General features: G+C 51.9%; 1 protein-coding gene across 1 annotated transcript in view; it reads left to right on the top strand.

The window, feature by feature from the left end:
* Nucleotides 1-14788, top strand: part of PHGDH (phosphoglycerate dehydrogenase) — a 31192-nt gene extending 16404 nt beyond the window's left edge. The window contains 7 exon segments of the mRNA NM_001035017.1: nucleotides 5574-5706; nucleotides 6211-6359; nucleotides 6787-6939; nucleotides 11119-11251; nucleotides 12297-12427; nucleotides 13373-13610; nucleotides 14476-14788. Coding sequence (NP_001030189.1) covers nucleotides 5574-5706; nucleotides 6211-6359; nucleotides 6787-6939; nucleotides 11119-11251; nucleotides 12297-12427; nucleotides 13373-13610; nucleotides 14476-14630 — 1092 coding nt within the window. The 3' untranslated portion in view covers nucleotides 14631-14788.
* The last annotated feature ends 4300 nt before the right edge of the window (nucleotides 14789-19088 follow it).

Below are 19088 nucleotides of genomic sequence, written 5' to 3'. Positions count from 1 at the left end.
CTGGGGGGTGGACCATCCCTTTTCCTCCTTCCCTTTGTGACTGTCTTGTCACTTAGGGAAAGGGGAGCTTAGCCAGGTGGCTTCCTAACAGCACGTGGTGTATGAGTGGGGATGGGTGAGGGAAGAGCCTAGAAGGAGCCTTGGAGGCCCTTAGAGCAGCTGCTGACATGCTTGAGCCATAGGTACAGGTGTGGGTTTCTGGATAAATCTGGCAGCCTGCAGCCGCTGGTGTTCTGAGTCACTTGAGTCTTAACACGCTAATATTCTTGTCCTAAGTAATGTTTCTGGATAACAGATTATAACTCTGGAGGCTCAACTCATTCAAACTGGCCTGTCCCCTGGGATGGCTTAACAGGCCCCAGCCAATCAGGAGCTGAGCCTTGTACTTTCTTACCAGGTTTTCTGTGAGGAGCAGACTAGCATCTCTTAACAGTTTCTTTGTAGCCAGTATTGTGATGAGTCTGACGTTAGCCCAAAGGGAGGGATGTTTAACTCGAGGCTCCAGTTGTCATCAATTCCTTTGGGTCTTGCCAATATTTACTGAACTAGTTAGACAAGGCTGTGGATTGAAGGCAGGAGGAGAAGAGGATGACAGAGGATGAGATGGTTGGATGGCATCACCAACTTGATGGACATGAGTTTGAGCAAGCTCTGGGAGTTGGTGATGGACAGGGAAGCCTGGCGTGCTGCAGTCCATAGGGTCACAGAGAGTTGGACACGACTGGGCAACTGAACTGAACTGAATATTTACTGAGATCTGCTGTGTTAGATATCATGCCTACAATGACCCTCTGGAGTTGATATTATTATCCCAGTTTACAGATAAGTAAACTGAGGCCCAGGAAGGTTATGTGAAATGCTCAAGATAATAAGACGAGTAAGGGGTGGAGTCCAGCTCAGACTCCTCTTGGGTCCCAGTCCGGTGCTCTTTGCCCAGCACCGCCGCCACCGCCGTCCTTCCTGCTGGTTCCTGTTGGTACATCAGTCCCTGCGCCATGTTCCTGTGCTCAGTCATTCACACAGCAGGCAGCTCGCATCTCAGTCTGGTACCTGAAATTCTTTCTGCCCCAGAGCAGTGGTTTTCAGATTCTTCCCAGAGCCTCAAGTTTAGACACATAGTAAGGACGTCAAAGGGCTTCCCCGGTGGCTCAGTGGTAAAGAATCTGCCTGTAATGCAGGAGACACAGGATTGATCCTTGGGTTTGGAAGATCCCCTGGAGAAGGGCATGGCAACCCACTCCAGTATTCTTGCCTGGAGAATCCCATGGACAGAGGAGCCTGGGGGCTACAGTCCATGGGCTCACAAAGAGTCGGACACGACTGAGCAACTTAGCATGCACACGTGCACTCAAGGACATGGAGTGTGGGCCCAGGGAGAGAGCAGATGGTGGGGCTTCTGGGCCTTCACCTCTATGGTTTTGAATTGATCTGGTTTTATATTATTATTATTTTTGACTGTGCTGGGTTTCGTTGCTGTGCAGGGGTTTTCTCTAGTTGCCATGCACAGACTTCTCATGCTAGTGGCTTCTCATACAGAGCTCTAGGCTCTCAGGCTTCAGTCGTTGCAGCCCGTGGGCTCAGTAGTTGTAGCTCATGGGCTTAGTTGCCCCATGGCATGTGGGATCTTCCCAGACCAGGGATTGAACCTGTGTCCCCAGCATTGGCAGGCGGATTCTTAACCTCTGGACCACCAGGGAGGTCCTGATATGGTTTTATATTGAGTTTGTGTTTAAGATTTCATTGTGTGGTTCGGGGGGAGAGTGCCAATGCTAAACTCAAAGATTGGCTCTGGGATAGAGAGAGGCACGTGACCATTAGGCTCCTCTGTTGGAGCCCTTTTATACCTTGAAAGCCTCCCTGATCTCCTCCATCCACAGGCAGCCAGAGGGACCCGGAGCAGTATGACTGGTCTTCCAAGGCTGCCTTCTATGACAGCAGCTAGGAGGTCACCTGGGAGCACCACTTGAAAAGCTAGGGTTCCTGTGTTGCCCCAACATCAGGACTCTGTCCTGGGGCTGGAGTTGGGGTGGGGAATCCCTTTATGCAAATCCCCAAGACTCCTCTCTAGGAATAGATGGTATGAACCCGGAATTGCCTGACATCCATACATTTGACACCTGACCTTTCTTGGACACATCGGAACCCGACTCGGGGTTGGTCTCCTGGGCCTCATGTCACCCTTTTTACCTCCCGGAACATGTCTCCTGGCCCTTAGTTGAGTTCAGCCCCTGTCTCTGCCCTGGGTATCTTGAGTGAACAATGAGAACAGGGTAAAATTCTTCCCCTGCAATTGTCTGCAGATGAAGGAGGTTCTGTCTGTCTATGAAAGAAAGCTGAGTCAGGGCCTGCTGACAGCCTGGCAGATGCTTATCTCCCCTGCACCACCACCCCCACCCTTTAGCCCCAGGCACCTGCAGCAGGGACACTGGGATAGACTCAGCCTGCAGGAGCCTTCCTCGACAGCCCTGCGCGGATTCTTGGCTCCTGAGAGCCCAGAGGCAATAGGGTTGTATGAACTTGCTCCCTTAGGTTTGGCTGTGTGACTTCTGTTGGTATCCCCATCCTCCCCATGTTCTGCATGAAGAAAAAAAAAAAGTATATCTGGATTAGAGATGAATGGGACATTGTTCCAGCCAGCCTCAGAGCCAGTGGACAAAGAAGACTTGTGAGAACCAGGGCAGGGTCCTCTCCCCTCCCCTGGATGTTTCATTCTCCCCACGAGAAAATAAGAGTTTACCTCTGTGGAATGGCCATGAGCTTACCATCCTGTAAGGGCGTGGGGAGGGGGGCAGCCTCTTTCCCCTATACCTCCACGAGGGTTGGAGTGGGACCCACTTGGCTTGTTTGGTGCCACAGAGCTGACGATGAATGAAAAATGTGGTTCCAAAAGCCACATCTCATTCATAACTGTTTTTTGTTTTTTCTCTAGGAAGGCTGACTTGATCTAGTAATCTTCTGTGCCATGATTTTCTAAAATAACTTTTATATTTCCCCTAGCTTCAAAAGAAATTCATGATCAGTGGGGGAAACCTGAAAGAGTTTAGGAAAGCATAAAGGAGAAAAAAAGTTAATTCTACTACCTAGAGGTAACCACTGTTGAAATGTTAGGCTTTGTGTTCTTTCTGTTTGTGTTTGGTTTCATCCTGGGCCAACTCTGAATGTTTTCTCAGGGAGTTTTCTTTTCATGGAACATTGAATTGTTGAAAGCCAGAGGAGGGGTCACTTTGAAATTTTCCACCTGTTCCTTTTCTTAAAGTTGAGGATCCAGGTCTGGAGGCACTGACTTGCACCTGGACACACAGTTGACCGCACTTGAGGCTAGACTCAGGCCCATCTCCTGGTTCAGAGTCCTTATCTTGGGTCCTGCAGACCTGCACAGCTCAGCCAACTGTCCTGCCTTCTTGAGCATTTCAGTACCTTTGAGATTCTTATGACTTCTACACCTCTTCCCCATCAGGTCACTGTGGCTGACATGGGCCAGGCCCAGGGAGAGAGCCCGGGGCAGGCCTCCTGGGTAGACCAGGCAGGAAGTGGTTAGGTCTTTGCTATTTCTAGAGAAAAATGCGTCTTACCTAGTTGCACATCCCTCCCAGCTGCTTGTGCTGCCTTGGCAACCTTCAAAGCATCGCCCCTACTGAGAGGTGTGTGGCTGGTAGCCAGGATTCTTTCTGATGTAAGAAGAGATGTTTCCATCTCATTTTATCCCTGTTTTCTCAGGTGGGGGCTGTGGGCCTCCCCGCTCCACCCCTGATTAGCAGGTTGGAATTAGGAGCGTGGACCCTGGATCCAGAATACTTGTGTCCCAATTCTACCACTTGCTACCTTTATGACCTTGGTTAAATCATTTAATGGGCTTCCCAAGTGGCTCAGTGGTAAAGAATCCACCTGCCAGTGCAGGAGATGCAGGTTCAATCCCTGGATTGGGAAGATCCCCTGGAGAAGAAAATGGCAACCCACTCCAGTATTCTTGCCTGGAGAATGCCATGGACAGAGGAGCCTAGTGGGCTGCAGTCTACAGGACCACAAAGAGTCAGACACAACTTAGCAACTGAGCATGCAAATCATTTAACCTCTGTCTTAGTTTCTTCATATGTGAAATAGGGAAGTAATAGTATCTAACTCATCAAGTATGAGATGCATGTTGTCATTTGTTGTTTAGTTGCTAAATTGTGTTCACCAGTTTCCTCTGTCCATGGGATTTCCCAGGCAGGCATACTGGAGTGGATTGCCATTGTTTTCTCCAGGGGATCTTCCTGATTCAGGGATCAAACCCTTGTCTCCTGCATTGGCAGGTGGATTCTTTGCCAGTGAGCCACCAGGGAAGCCCCGTGAGGCACCTAGTTAATGCAAAGGGTGTTTGCCATCATCAGCTATGAGTCTGTGCCTTTTCTTCCTTCTCGTGAGCGTTGTCTTCTCTAGCATTCCCTCTTCCCATCAATATGTGATGACCTTTGGCTGATTTCATGGGGTCAATGAAGTTTACACCCCAAGTTTCCTGTCTGCCCTCATCTCCCAGGAGCCAACCTTCCCTCTTTCTCTGAAGCCTCAGGGACGTACCTCTGCTTTGGGGGCTGCCCTCTCCCCACCAGCTCAGACCGCGGTTCTTTCTGGATCCTCTCAACCCACGGTGCCTCTAAGTCTCACTTTCCTCCTCTTGATGTCCTTCCCCTCCCCAGTCAAGCCTGCCTTGTTGAAAGGATCTGCCTTTAGTCGTTTATACCTCTGCCTGATTAGTCACCCAGTTACACCTTCCAAGACGAGATACACTTTAAGCCTTGTGAAAAGAACCTTGGAGAGACAGGACCGTACTCTGCCCACCTGGTATCAGCATTGGTGTTTCACCCCCTTCCCCGGTGCTGAGTCTGTCTTGTTGATAGCCCTCTGGGCACCACCACCACCCTTCTCCTTTACCTCTTCCTAGCTCCGTTGAAGTAGGCGGCGTGCCTGCCCATCTTCTGGCCCCTGGGGCCTCCAGCTGCAGCCAGCTTCTCCCCTCCTTTCCCTCGTGCCCTCTGACCGCGTCACTGCTCCCCACAGCATCGTCCTTTCTCACGGGGGCTCCCCACTTTCAAAGGGTGTCTGAGCTGCACTGGTTCAGCCACATACCTGCTGCTCCAGAGCTTGGAGGTGGGTGAACCTCCCTTTGAATTCTGACCCTGCCTGCTCCAGCATGGATGCCCCACTTCCTTCAGATCTCAAGTAGGAAGAATAATAGTACCAACCCCCTTGAATTCCCGTGAGAGATAAATGGGTATTGTGGTAGTTGTTCAGTTGTGTCTGACTCTTTGCAGTCCCATGGACTCCGCCAGGCTCCTCTGTCCATGGACTTCTCCAGGCAAGAATACTGGAGTGGGTTGCCAGTCCCTTCTCCAGGGGATCGTCCCACCCCAGGGATTGAACTCCAGTCTCTGGCATTGCAGGCAGATTCTTTACTGTCTGAGCCACCAGGGAGGGAAGGCTTAACAGTAGTACTCAGTTTAGAGTCAGTGCTCCATAAACGGTAGCCATGATTAATAATACCAGTACTGATAACTAATAGTTACACTTACCCTCTGCCTCTCACACGTCCCCAGACCATAGGCTACGACCCCATCATCTCGCCAGAGGTCTCGGCCTCCTTCGGTGTGCAGCAGCTGCCCCTGGAGCAGATCTGGCCTCTCTGTGACTTTATCACTGTGCACACACCTCTCCTGCCCTCCACCACAGGTAGGTGTGTGGGTTGAGCACAGAAGCCACCAACCAGGTAAGGGTGGGCCCTCAGTCTGGGCCTTCTGCCCACACTGGGGACCAGCTATGGTGGGAAGGTGGCATCCAGATCCTGTGAGCATGGAGCACGGTGATGCTTTGTTACACGGCCCAGCATCAGACCGAGGAGGGGTGAACTGGCTGGCAATGCACAGGGTCTGGGTGAACTGGGTCAACATGTAGGATCAGTGACCCTGTGGATACTTCCTTGGACCACCACCTGAAGCACTAACATCTCAGGGACATTTGAGATGTTTCTCAACTCAACTGAGTCTGGTCCAAATTCGTCACTAGGACTCCTGGCCCAGAGCATCTGAGAAGGGAGCAGTGAGACCAGAGAGGTTGTAGTCCCCCAGGAAGGAGGCGTGTGGGGAAGAGCCCGTGGTGGGGATGGCAGGGCCTCCGGAGCCAGAGCAAGTGGTTCCCGACACCATTGCTGCAAGACAGCGACTCCTTCCCTCCCAGGCCTGCTGAACGACAGCACCTTTGCCCAGTGCAAGAAGGGGGTGTGCGTGGTGAACTGTGCTCGAGGAGGGATCGTGGACGAAGGTGCCCTGCTCCGGGCCCTGCAGTCGGGTCAGTGTGCTGGCGCTGCACTGGACGTGTTCACGGAGGTAAGTGCCTGCTCGGCGTAGGGGGCGGAGGGGAGGTGGGAACAAAGGGCCTTGGGCTGGAAGCCCAGCTGAGCAAAGGCCTTGGCTTACTGTCTCTAGTGGGAGAAATTATGTTGCCAAAAATAACACCTCTGTGTCAGGAGGCAGGTAGTATTAACCCATCTTACAGATAGGGAAACTGAGGCTCAGAGAGATGGAGATGTGCCCAAAGCACATGAGTAGTAAGTGATGGAGCTGAGATTGGAATCCAGTCTACGACTCTGTCTGTTCTGCTGTGATGGAACATTCATGAGGAAGCGGATTATTACTGAGTCCACTGACCACCGGGCAAAACAGAAGTAGGAGTTGGCATTGCTCCTGCCCTCTCCCCCTCCAGTTTCTGAGGCAGTCCATAGCACCCCACCCAGAGATGTCTCTTTCTGGTCAGGAACCACCCCGGGACCGGGCCTTGGTGAACCATGAGAATGTCATCAGCTGCCCCCACCTGGGCGCCAGCACCAAGGAGGCTCAGAGTCGCTGCGGGGAGGAGATCGCCCTCCAGTTTGTGGACATGGTGAAGGGGAAGGCCCTGGCGGGGGTTGTAAGTATGCCTTGTGGGGCTGGGCCCAGAAGGAGAAGTCAGAGGAGGCCATGTTTTAGCTGGGAATGGGGACAGCGGGGCTGAGCAGTGACCAGATTCAGCCCTGGGAGCCCAAGATAAGGGACTGCACTTGACAACGGCCGGCAGTGCTCTGGGTGGGGCGGCAGGAGCTGCCCTGCAGTTTAGCCTCGAGAGCTGAGGCCTGGCACCCTGGAGCCGGCTTAGCTTGTTCTGTTGCAGGCTTGCTGCTGAGACACTGTTTTTTGTTTCCCCCTGCGCCATGCCTCTGGAGAAAGGCTCCTTTGTTCTCTGCAGGCCTTGGGAGTGAAGGAGTGAGGCTGGCGTGATGGCGGGGTGCCCAAGGTTGGGTGAGTGGGGAGGGGGACGGACCGAAGAGAAAGCCTTTCATAACCTCCACTTAGAATCCTGAGCAGGGGCCACCCTGCCCCCGCAGCCTTCATCACCCCTGCTAAGGAACTCTCCACGCTCACTGGCCCCTTAATTTCCCCAAATCGTGACTTCTTGACTGTGCTCTCAATGTGCCCTTCCTGGTCCTCTTTAAGGTTTCAAAGGATAAAAAAAAACAAACAAACCCAGAGCAGGATGTAAGCTTTTCTGCAGCTCATGTGGCTCTACCCCAAATACTTAACCAATAATGAATGGAGGGGGCAGGGCTGGAGGGTGGTCCCTGACCTTCCTGGCTGACCTTCAGCATAGGGCTTTTCGCTTCTGAGGACAGAGTTATGGCGGGAGAGACACAGAGTGCTTTGTTCAGCCCTTGTTTGGGAGCCCAACTCTCCAGGCCACCGTGACCGCTACATGCTGAGAAAGTAAGGGACCCATGAAATGTCCCCTTCTTACTTATGTGGTCAGATCTCAGTCAGATCATTAAACTTAGTCTCAAATTAGGAACAAATGCCTGTTTTACCCTGCAGTGGCTCGGGTACCACAGGCATTTGTAAGAAAGACCTCCTTGTCACCCCGGAAGCCCCAGTGTCCCTCATTCTTTACTGGGTCCTCTCCAGTTCCTTTCTGCTGTGACCTGAGGCACAGACTAGCTTGAGGATCAGGTTGGCACCCGAATGCCTTGGCTCTTCCTGGAGCCTCCTGCTCGTCTTCTAGAGAAGATAGATGCCCCTTTTGACTCGGCAGACCTCTGGTGAGCAGCGCTCTGGCCTGCGTGGGGAAGGAACCAGGTGTGGCGCATACCTTGGGGCTTCTCCGGTAAACGCTTTCCCCCTGCCCTCTGCAGTTCTGCCCCCACAGCCGTCACCTGGCCCTTCAGTTCTCCTCTTGCAGTTCTGGGACTCACTGCCCTTTCTTTCTGTGCACTTCAGAGAGGATCAAAGGGGAGCCAGCCGTGGGGCGCCATCACACCCGGGACCCCATCACACAGCAGGGTCTGCTGGGGAGTCCTGCCTCCTCAGCTGTTTCCATCATTAGGGCTCCATCTTCTTTCATTCTCTGCCAGTTTTCTCTGTGGAAACAGGAATAGAAAGATCTACGTTTTCCTTTCATTACATCTGCTTGATTGATTTGCATCCAACCCCAGGATTCTAATTAAATCCTTCTTAGATGATTCTCTTTACAGGTTGCCTCAGTGTAAGTGGCCAGATACTTAATTCAGAGACATCTTGAGCCACAAGACGAAATAGACATTTTGACCCTGAACATGCTGCTTTGTTGTCAGCGGGGGGTCCAGCTGGCCAGACCCTAGACTTCACAGCATTGGAGGATTATGTGGCTTCTGCCTCTTTGCAACTGCCCAGCAGGCCTGTGTGGACTTCACAGGAGTCCACATTTGAGGAGTGATAGGATCATCAAAAGTGTATGAATTCAGGGAATTCCCTGGTGGTCCAGTAGTTAGGACTCAGTGCTTTCACTACTGTGGCCTGGGTTCAGTCCCTGGTTGGGGAACTGGGATCCCACACGCTGTGTGGTATGGCAAAAAAAAAAAAAGTGTCTAAATCCCACCTTACAAATTGTGGTATTTAGACAGAGTGTTTTGTGACAGTGTAAAAACACACTTAAAATCAAAATATAAAATAAAAATGTTGAGCATCTTTTCATGTGTTTGTTAGCCATCTGTATGTCTTCTTTGGAGAAATGTCTATTTAGTTCTTTGGCCCATTTTTTGATTGGGTCATTTATTTTTCTGGAGTTGAGCTGTAGGAGTTGCTTGTATATTTTTGAGATTAGTTGTTTGTCCGTTGCTTCATTTGCTATTATTTTCTCCCATTCTGAAGGCTGCCTTTTCACCTTGCTAATAGTTTCCTTTGTTGTGCAGAAGCTTTTAAGTTTAATTAGGTCCCATTTGTTTATTTTTGCTTTTATTTCCAATATTCTGGGAGGTGGGTCATAGAGGATCCTGCTGTGATGTATGTCGGAGAGTGTTTTGCCTATGTTCTCCTCTAGGAGTTTTATAGTTTCTGGTCTTATGTTGAGATCTTTAATCCATTTTGAGTTTATTTTTGTGTAAGGTGTTAGAAAGTGTTCTAGTTTCATTCTTTTACAAGTGGTTGACCAGTTTTCCCAGCACCACTTGTTAAAGAGATTGTCTTTTCTCCATTGTATATTCTTGCCTCCTTTGTCAAAGATAAGGTGTCCATATGTGCGTGGATTTATCTCTGGGCTTTCTTTTTTGTTCCATTGATCAATATTTCTGTCTTTGTGCCAGTACCATACTGTCTTGATAACTATGGCTTTGTAATAGAGCCTGAAGTAGGTAGGTTGATTCCTCCAGTTCCATCAACATCACTCATTATCAGAGAAATGCAAATCAAAACCACTATGAGGTACCATTTCACTCCAGTCAGAATGGCTGCGATCCAAAAGTCTACTAGCAATAAATGCTGGAGAGGGTGTGGAGAAAAGGGAACCCTCTTACACTGTTGGTGGGAATGCAAACTAGTACAGCCACTATGGAGAACAGTGTGGAGATTCCTTAAAAAACTGGAAATAGAACTGCCTTATGATCCAGCAATCCCACTGCTGGGCATACACACTGAGGAAACCAGAAGGGAAAGAGACACGTGTACCCCAATGTTCATTGCAACACTGTTTATAATAGCCAGGACATGGAAGCAACCTAGATGTCCATCAGCAGATGAATGGATAAGAAAGCTGTGGTACATATACACAATGGAGTATTACTCAGCCATTAAAAAGAATATATTTGAATCAGTTCTAATGAGGTGGATGAAACTGGAGCCTATTACACAGTGAAGTAAGCCAGAAGGAAAAACACCAATACAGTATACTAACGCATATATATGGAATTTAGAAAGATGGTAACAATAACCCTGTGTACGAGACAGCAAAAGAGACACTGATGTATAGATCAGTCTTATGGACTCTGTGGGAGAGGGAGAGGGTGGGGAGATTTGGGAGAATGGCATTGAAACATGTATAATATCATGTATGAAACGAGTTGCCAGTCCAGGTTTGATGTACGATACGGGATGCTTTGGGCTGGTGCACTGGGATGACCCAGAGGGATGGTATGGGGAGGGAGGAGGGAGGAGGGTTCAGGATGGGGAACACAGGTATACCTGTGGCGGATTCATTTCGATATTTGGCAAAACTAATACAATATTGTAAAGTTTAAAAATAAAATTTAAAAAACACACACACACAAAAAACAAGTATATACATTTAAAAAAAAAATAAAAGAAAATAAAAATGAAGGCAGATAGGAAAGCCATTCCAGAGAGACCCACTACTCTAGGTCTAAGTGATGTGTGACTCTCCACATGCTTTACGTCAAAGACCCATCTTCCTTCCTTTGCACAGGAAAATCAAATCTCTGGTGGAGTTGGGGAGGGGTGGCGGCACATTCAGAGAAGAGGGAGATGTCCCTTCCCTCTCTTCCCTGCTCCCCTCTTGGCAGTTTGAAGTCGGGGAGCCTTTTGTGCTTAGGGGAGCCAATAGGGGGAGCCAGGGAGCTGTGCCGTTTTCTGGCTGTATAGCACTCCTCAGCGACAGGAACAAGCTGTCATCTTGTGGGTGGCTGATGAAGGTTATCACCCCAAGACACCCAAAAACCAGGCTGGCCCCCTGCTGCCTGCTCTCCATGTGGAGCTGAGGCTTGGCCTTAAGACCTTGTCTGGGAGCCGATTCGGGCAGGGGTGCCCTGTCCCTCCCCACCCTGACCTCAGTCCTGCTCCCCTCTCTCTGCAGGTAAATGCCCAGGCCCTTGCCAGCATCTTCTGTCCACACACCAAGCCTTGGGTCAGTCTGGCTAAAGCTCTTGGGGCGCTGATGCAGGCCTGGGCTGGGTCTCCCAAAGGGGCCATCCAGGTGGTGACACAGGGTGAGTTGGGGACTCTGCAGAGGGAGGGCAGAGAGGGCTGTGGACTCCTGCAGTCCCAGCGGGTGTGTCTGCTGCAGGCCACAGACCAGGGAGGGGCTCGGAGACACCCCCGTTTTTGTGACCCCGTGTCTCACATTCCATTTGAGTATGGCCGCTTGCTACCAGGTGAGGGCAGAAAGGGAGGGGCACACAGTCATTGGGAAGTCTGCTTAATTTTCCTAAGTCCTGTTATGCCGTATTCTTAAAAATGTGCACGTTTGGGATGCGAGAGGGACCTCCACAAGGTTCGGAGTTTCCTGTGGGAGGCGGTAGGATGGATGGAGGGAGTCCGGGGGAAGCGACAGAACCTTTATTCTGGTTTTGACCCAGTTGCTTACCTGCCCTGGGACTTCCCCTTCTCTGAGCCATGGGTTCTTCACCCGTGAAGTGAAAGCTGAGGTGGGTGTGTCAGACAAGGCAGGTGCTGGGGGTATTTTGTGCTCTGGAACATTCTAAGGTGGGCTCTCCGGCAGGCTGACGTCCTCAGGGGCTCAGCTGGGGAGTGGGTCCCCTGTACTCTGCAGAGGCCTGTCCTCCCACTGACTGTTGGACATCTGCTCACTTGCGGAAAGGCTGGAGTGGTGGGGTGGTGGTGCGGTAGACCGCTAGCATTGCCAATACCTGGAAGGAGCAGAGCCAGGGAGGTTGGCTCAGGTGCTTCGGTTGCCCCTTTCTGCTTCCACTTCCTGAGACCAGCAAGGGTGAAATGCCAAGTAGGGGTGAGGGTACAGGCAGACCCAGGTGGCCAGGCCGGGGACAGTGGAGTTGGGCTGGGTTCTGGAGAGGAGTTTCTTAGAGTGGTGTAGAGCCTCCCTGGTGTGGACCCCCAGTATGTCCCCCACCCCTGGCTGCCTCTCCATCCCCCAGAACTGCCCAGCAGCCTGGGCTTGGGCCTCCCCTGGGCAGTGAGGAGCCGTGTGACCCAGGGCTCAGGGCCAGGGTGCACTGCCCGCTCCCGTGTTGCTCAACACACAGCACCCTGACGGCAACTTCTCTCCATCCCCAGGATCATCCCTGAAGAACTCCGGGAGCTGCCTGGCCCCTGCCGTCATCATCGGCCTCCTGAAGGACGCGTCCCAGCAGTCGAATGTGAACCTGGTGAACGCCATGCTGCTGGTGAAAGAGGCCGGCCTCGATGTGCGCACCCTCCCCGCCCCTCCCCTCCATCCCCTCCCCTCCACCCCTCAGCACTGCCTTTCTCCCCTGTGTTCAGAGCTCCTTGCAGCTCTGCTCACTGATGGGGACTCCCCAGGGCATGAGTCCTGCCGGTGACAGTGCCTCCCTGTGGGAGACAGCCATGACCTCCCCCCCGCCGGCCCCCGAGCATCAGCATGAGAACTGACACTGTGAAGGTGCTGTGTGCATAACTGCTCTGTGAGCGAGAGGGCCAGCAGGACCCCCACTTCACAGCCAAGAAGGAGATCTCAGAGCCCGGCTGGGAGCTGGGAGGTGGCCCCGCATCAGCCTCTGACTCTCCATCCAGCACTCCTTTACCACCCCACCCAGGGTCTGGGCTAGTCTGCAAACTCCGGGAGCTCGCCACACATCCTCTTATCCTCTGCAGCCCCTCAGGGGCTTCCCTGTGGTGTCTTCCCTTCTGGTTCCATCTTAAGATCAAAGTCTGTGTTTCTCAGCCAGCGCGAGCTGGCTGAGGCAGTGGGCAGTGAGCTCCCATGGCCCCCTTCCTCTCCTTCGCCTGCTCTCTGACATCCTGGGTTGGCCACTGCTTCTGTGCAGGGAGCAGGAAGTCAGCACCAGAGGGATCAGGCTGGACTGCCTCTGGTGGCTGGGCTGCTTGTCCAGCCCTTCTTCAGGGATGATCCTGGGGACAGAGAGAAGTCTGCCTCCCTCCCTCTGCCTTCTCCTCCCACCCTCCCCTCCAAGCCTTTACCTGTATCGGGTAGATCTCTTCGCCCTCCTTCAGGGAGGAAGCTCATACTCAGGGGCGCCAGGCTTGCCCATCTGCCCTCTCCCCTGACCCTGAATTGCTAAGTGTGGCGGCCAGGCTGATGCCCTACAGATTGGCATTTAGGCCAAGGGAGGGAGTGGGCGTCACTGTGCCTCTTTGCCTCCTCTCTGCAGGTGACCACCTCCCACAACCCTGCCACACCAGGGAAGCAGGACTTTGGGGAATGCCTGCTGACCGTGGCCCTGGCAGGTGCCCCCTACCAGGCTGTGGGCTTGGTCCAGGGCACCAAGCCTGTGCTGCAGGCGCTCAACGGAGCTGTCTTCAGACCAGAAGTGCCTCTCCACCCTGGCCAGCCGCTGCTCATGTTCCGGGCTCAGGCCTCCAACCCTGCGATGCTGCCGACCATGATTGGTGAGGAGGGCCTGTGGGGCTGGCCAGTGCCCTGGAGGCAGGGACGGCTGTGTGTGTGTGGGGAGGGCTCTGTCCTGGGATTGCAGTCTGTGGATTTCTGCCTCCTTCAGCCCCTCTTCATGCCTGTAGGCATCACTGGATCTGCAGCAGTTTCCAGAACATGTGGGGCTGGATGTGGAATTGCGAGATTAACTGCCTTATCTGAGGTTGCAGAGCCATGCGGCAAGGGTGGGACCCCAGAGCCCCTGTTACTAGCCAGGTGCTCACCAGGTTAAGGACTCAGTTTGAGACGGCCTATAGAAGTGTATCCTGGAGTTCAGAGCCACTGAGTTGCAGGTTTCCTGATGGCAGGGCTGGGTGGTGGTCAGCCTGATCCAACAAAGCCTGTCTGAGCATCCCCTCCAGCAGTCGTGGGCATCTTGGACTTGCCTCAGGCCCCTGGCACCACCTGCTCGGGGTCCTGGGGCACTTCCAAGTATGACAGAGAATGAGTGTCCACAGGCCTCAGGGGGCCTGATATCAATGTCCTTGCCAGATGCCAAGAGGAACTTTTCCCCTGCTTTTCTCCCTTGCTAATGGTCTGGATAAAACTGCCAGCCAGCAAGTCCAGCTGGTGGCTTTTGCTCTTTGTGGCTAATCTTCCCTCCCCTGCCTTGCCTGATGGTCAGGGTGTTCCTGAAGCTACTGGAATAGTGAGGGAGCTGACCAGAGCCCTTTGTTCCCTCTGTCTCAGCTCTTCAGTTCTGAGACCACCACCCCTGTTGCAATACTGATGTCAGAAATCAAGGCTTGTGAGCCCACTCCCAGCCTCCTGCTTCTCCTTCCCCTGTGCCTGGTGCTAACCAGGGGTTTCTTCTACTTCCAGGCCTCCTTGCAGAGGCAGGGGTGCAGCTGCTGTCCTACCAGAGCTCCGTGGTGTCAGATGGGGAGACCTGGCACGTCATGAGTATCTCCTCCCTACTCCCCAGCCTGGCACCCTGGAAGCCGCACGTGACCGAGGCTTTCCAGTTCTGCTTCTAACCTTGGGCTCTCCCGTCCTAGCCTCGTGGGATTTTCTGAAGAAACATATTCCCTGGGAGAGGAGATCCACATTTCTGGGGCTGACACTGCTTGTGTCTCCTCTGACTCCTATCTTCCTGTGGTACAGCAATCACCTCCCAATAAAGAGCCTACCCTCTACTCTCTGGGCAGTTTTGTGTTGTCATTACCTGGAAGAGCCACCGGAGGGCATCCGCGGGCAGCCGTGGGGCTGGGCTTTGGCTGCAGGTGAGTAGGAGACATAAAGGGAGACCCATAAAGAGAGATCTAGATGGGTGGACTACATGTCTGTGTGGGGGTGCTCTGAAGAGGACCCTTTCCCTGTGTCTCAAGTTTTTAAGAGACATTTTTATAGGAACAAACCTCAAGGATTTGAGCAAGTGCCTGTGCTATTTTTGGAGAAGGAAATGGCAACCCACTCCAGTATTCTTGCCTGGAGAATTCCACGGATGGAGGAGCCTGGTGGGCTGCAGTCCATGGGGTCGCAAAGTCAGACAGGGCTGAGCGACTAACACGCACACACTGTGCTATTTTAGACTCCCCCTTCCACCTGGGAACATAGCTGCGCACTGATGAATGTAATTCACCAAACATGCACGGCATTGTGTGCCAGGCACTGGGCTAGGTGTTCTGCCTAGGGGGAGGTTTATTAGAGCTCAGACTGCTTCTGTAGACATCTCCCTCTGCTGGGGGACAGAGCATACATGTCACTGGAAGCAGTGAGGAAAGAGCCACAACAGGTGTGTGTGAATTCTGTTGAGACCAGAGGAGAAAGTCATTTGAGTTGAGGGTGGTGGCTCCCAGGAGATGTTTGGAAAGGTTTCATAAGAGGAAGAAAGTGTGAGTAAAGGCATGGGGCCTGAGGATATTTGGCAAATTCACAAAGCCAGTTGCGTATAGTGTGTGTGTGCATGCATGCTCAGTTGCTTCAGTCATTCCATCTCTTCACAACCCTATGGACCATAATCTGCCAGGCTCCTCTGTCCATGGGATTCTCCAGGCAAGAATACTGGAGTGGATTGCCATGCCCTCCTCCAGGGGATCTTCCTGACCCAAGGGTCGAACCCACGTCCCTCGTGTTTCCTGCTTTGGCAGGTGGGTTCTTTACCACTAGCACAACTGGGAAGCCCCAGTTTAGTATTGGATAGACAGTATATAACATGATTTTAAGATTTTCATTAAACATGTCAGAATAGTACTCCTGTGCCTGAAGGGTTTCACCTCTTGAGGGTTGTTTTCCCTCTGTCGGTAGGGGATTGTCTATTCCCACCTCACACCCAGTAGCACCGGTTTTGGAGGCTTCCTCAGGCCGAGAAGGCCCGATACAGGGTAACTGATCGCCACTGGCAGCAGCAAACCCATTCCTGTGGCCTCAGTGCTATGACTAAACCGAAGGTCCATAGAAATTCCGCCTGTAGCCACTCCCTGTGCTGACATCTGCCAGGACCTCATAACATGTGTCAGGGCCTTGCACACCTGGGAGGGGATGGACTGGGACGTGAACAGCAAAGTGGCTTGGAGCTGCTCTGAGCTTGAGCACAGTGTGTCACTCCCCTAAGCCTTTGTTCCCTCATCAGTAAGAGGGACAGTGAGACCTCTCAGGATTGAATGGATAACAAGTGATTTGTGGGAAGTGCCTAAGGTACTTGGTAAACATTGGTTCCTTCATCCGTAGGCCTTTCTTTCAGAGCAGATGAGCAGGTCTCACTCAGGGCTCTTACATGGAATCCTGTGCACCAAAGGGCCCTCCCTTCACCCTAGTAGTAATGTTTTGCCAGATCTAGACATGGTTGCCCTGACATCAGACAATGCATTCCCTCCGAATGGAAAGAGATCTTGCACAATGTGGGATCTGGTTGTTGGGGGTTGGAGGGTGGGGTGCCACCGGAGCCCACCACTAGCTAGAAAGGTGGGCTGAGATTGATGAAGTTAAACTTAGTTAAAAGTAAAGTTGAGCTCAGAAGCTTCTCTTGGTGGCTCAGTGGTAAAGAGTCCGCCTGCCAATGCAGGAAACACAGGTTCGATCCCTGATTCAGGAGGACCCCCACGTGCCAGCACTGCAAGTATTGAGTCCGTGCTCTAGAGCCTGGGTACCACAAGTCTTGAGCCCATGTGCTACAGCTACTGAAGCCTGCATGGCCTGGAGCCTGTGCTCTGCAACAAGAGAAGCCACTGCAGTGAGAAGCCCTCATACCGCAACTAGAGAGCAGCCCCTGGTCGCCGCAGCTGGAGAAAGCTCGTGCACAGAAATAAAAGCCTAGCACAGCCAAAAAAAAAAGTCGAACTCAACTTTCAGCTTCCCAAACTCCTCTAGACAAACCAGATTTTGTGCTCTAAGGTCAGAGCAACCCAAAGTAATTTAGAATTACTCAAGTAATTTAGGAACCCAAAATTACTTGAACAGCCCCCAGTGTCTTCCGCGACATGAGTGGCCAGTGAAGGCATGGGACACATTCACTGCATCACTTTGTCCACATAAATGCTCCTAAATTTAAAAAAGCAAATGTGTTTAAGATCCAGCTGGTGCTGGCTACTCCTTCATGTTAGTCTGTGGTTCGTGGTGTCTCCACACCACCTAACCTTAGCGTGGAATTCCTTCTTGTGTACCTTGGCTGGTAAGCAAGGGTTTGCTTCCCGTGGTGGAGACAAAACAAATACTGGGACAGGAGAGAACTGGCTTCGGAACGCTGACTCCTAGAATTTTGGGGTTTAGAAATGTGTGCATGTGTGTCTAATATGTCCCCTGAGGACAGGAAGTTGCCTCATGGTCAGTAGACTGGCTCACTGTCCACATCCATTTTTTTTTTAATTAATTCACTTTATTTTTTGACCGTGCTGGGTCTTTGTTGCCATGCGCAGGCTTTCTCTAGTTGCAGCAAGTGGGGTCCAAGCGTGGGCTTCTCCTTGTGACTTTTCTTGTGGAGCACAGCCTCTTGGGCGTGTGGCCTTCAGGAGCTGCGGTGCATGGGCTTAGCTGCCCCGTGGCATGTAGGATTCTCCCGGACCAAGGACTGAACCCGAGTCCCCTGCATTGGCAGGCGGACTCTTAACCACTGGGCCGGCCACCAAGGAAGTCCTCCACATCTGTTTTAATACGATATGTAGGTATTCTTGATTGAGATGTATGAAACAGGCCACAATACCCTTCTCTAGTCATCACTCCATCCTCTTTCCTGCTCTAGGTTGTCCTGGGTGACTTTTTTTGCCCACATAGGGAAGTTCTTTATCTGCATGAGAGTAAATGACCTGAAGGTGAAACACTACTGTGTTTAAAATAGATAACCAACAGAGGACTAACCACTGTATAGCACAGGCAACTCTGCTTAATATTCTGTAATAACCTAAATGGGAAAAGAATTTGGAAAAGAAAAGATACATGTGTATGTATAACCGAATCACTTCGTTGTACCCCTGACACTAACGCAACACTGTTAATCATCTATGCCCCAACATATATATATATATTTGAGAACTCAGGGGAATATGGGCTTTTCTCTCATGACTACAGACACTACTGCAGGGATCTTAGCAAAGGTGTACACTGTCCTGCCTGGGGTGCCAACTAGACCGAGGGCCCCCAAACAGCTTGTTGAGGAGCAGGCAAAGGTTTGGGGCAGGGGTGGGGGTTGGTAGCCAAGGGGGGGTTGTGGGTGGCAACTGCAGCTTGTGTAATAGGGCAGGAGTTCAGGGAGCACCTGGAGAGGGACTGGGAAGGGAGTCAGCTGATGAAGGCATGGTGATCACGCTGGGGTTTATCTTGGATTTTCTGGCACCTACTGTGAAAAGAACAACAGGCAGAGAAGTCCAAGGGGTAGAGGGGCGTGGGAGGAGCAACTCCTTCCCATGTGCTCAGTGTCCCGTGAACCCTACAGCTTCCTTCCCATCCCCAGCCTTCCACACCCCACCCCCCAGCCCCAGAAACCATCTTCTCTCCTCCACAGTGCCCCTTTCTCGCTGGGATGGTGGAGGAGACTCTTTACAAGGAAATAACTTGATGCCTCCCATTCCCCTTCTCAGTTCCATCCCCTCAGTCCCAAGCCATTGCTATTTTACAAAAAGATTCTAGATGAAGCAGTGTCCCAACTCAAGGGAGACAAAAGATCCTCTAATGGAAAAATTTCCTGCTAGGTATTGAAATTTTTTTTTTTTTCTTGGCTGGAGGAGCCAAAAATATAACCTATTAACCTCTGACCTGTGTTTATTTGTGCAGAAAACACTGTCAAGGCATGAGACCAAGGGACTTTGATCTTCAGCTCCTAAAGTCAACTTTGGCCCTTGTCTTCTTGTCTGCTGGCTCTGTGAGGTCCCTTTATTTATTTGGCTGTGCTGGGTCTCAGTAGGGGCAGAGGGATTTTCCGTCTCTGTTGCAGCATGGCCTGGTAACTCTCAGTTGCAGCAGGTGGGATCTAGTTCCCTGACCAGGGATTGAGCCCGGGCCCC

This window comes from Bos taurus, chromosome 3 (assembly GCF_002263795.3).
Source record: "Bos taurus isolate L1 Dominette 01449 registration number 42190680 breed Hereford chromosome 3, ARS-UCD2.0, whole genome shotgun sequence".
Taxonomy (NCBI): Eukaryota; Metazoa; Chordata; class Mammalia; order Artiodactyla; family Bovidae; genus Bos; species Bos taurus.
Note: the sequence above shows the minus strand (reverse complement) of the source record. Positions and strands in the feature narration are given on the sequence as shown.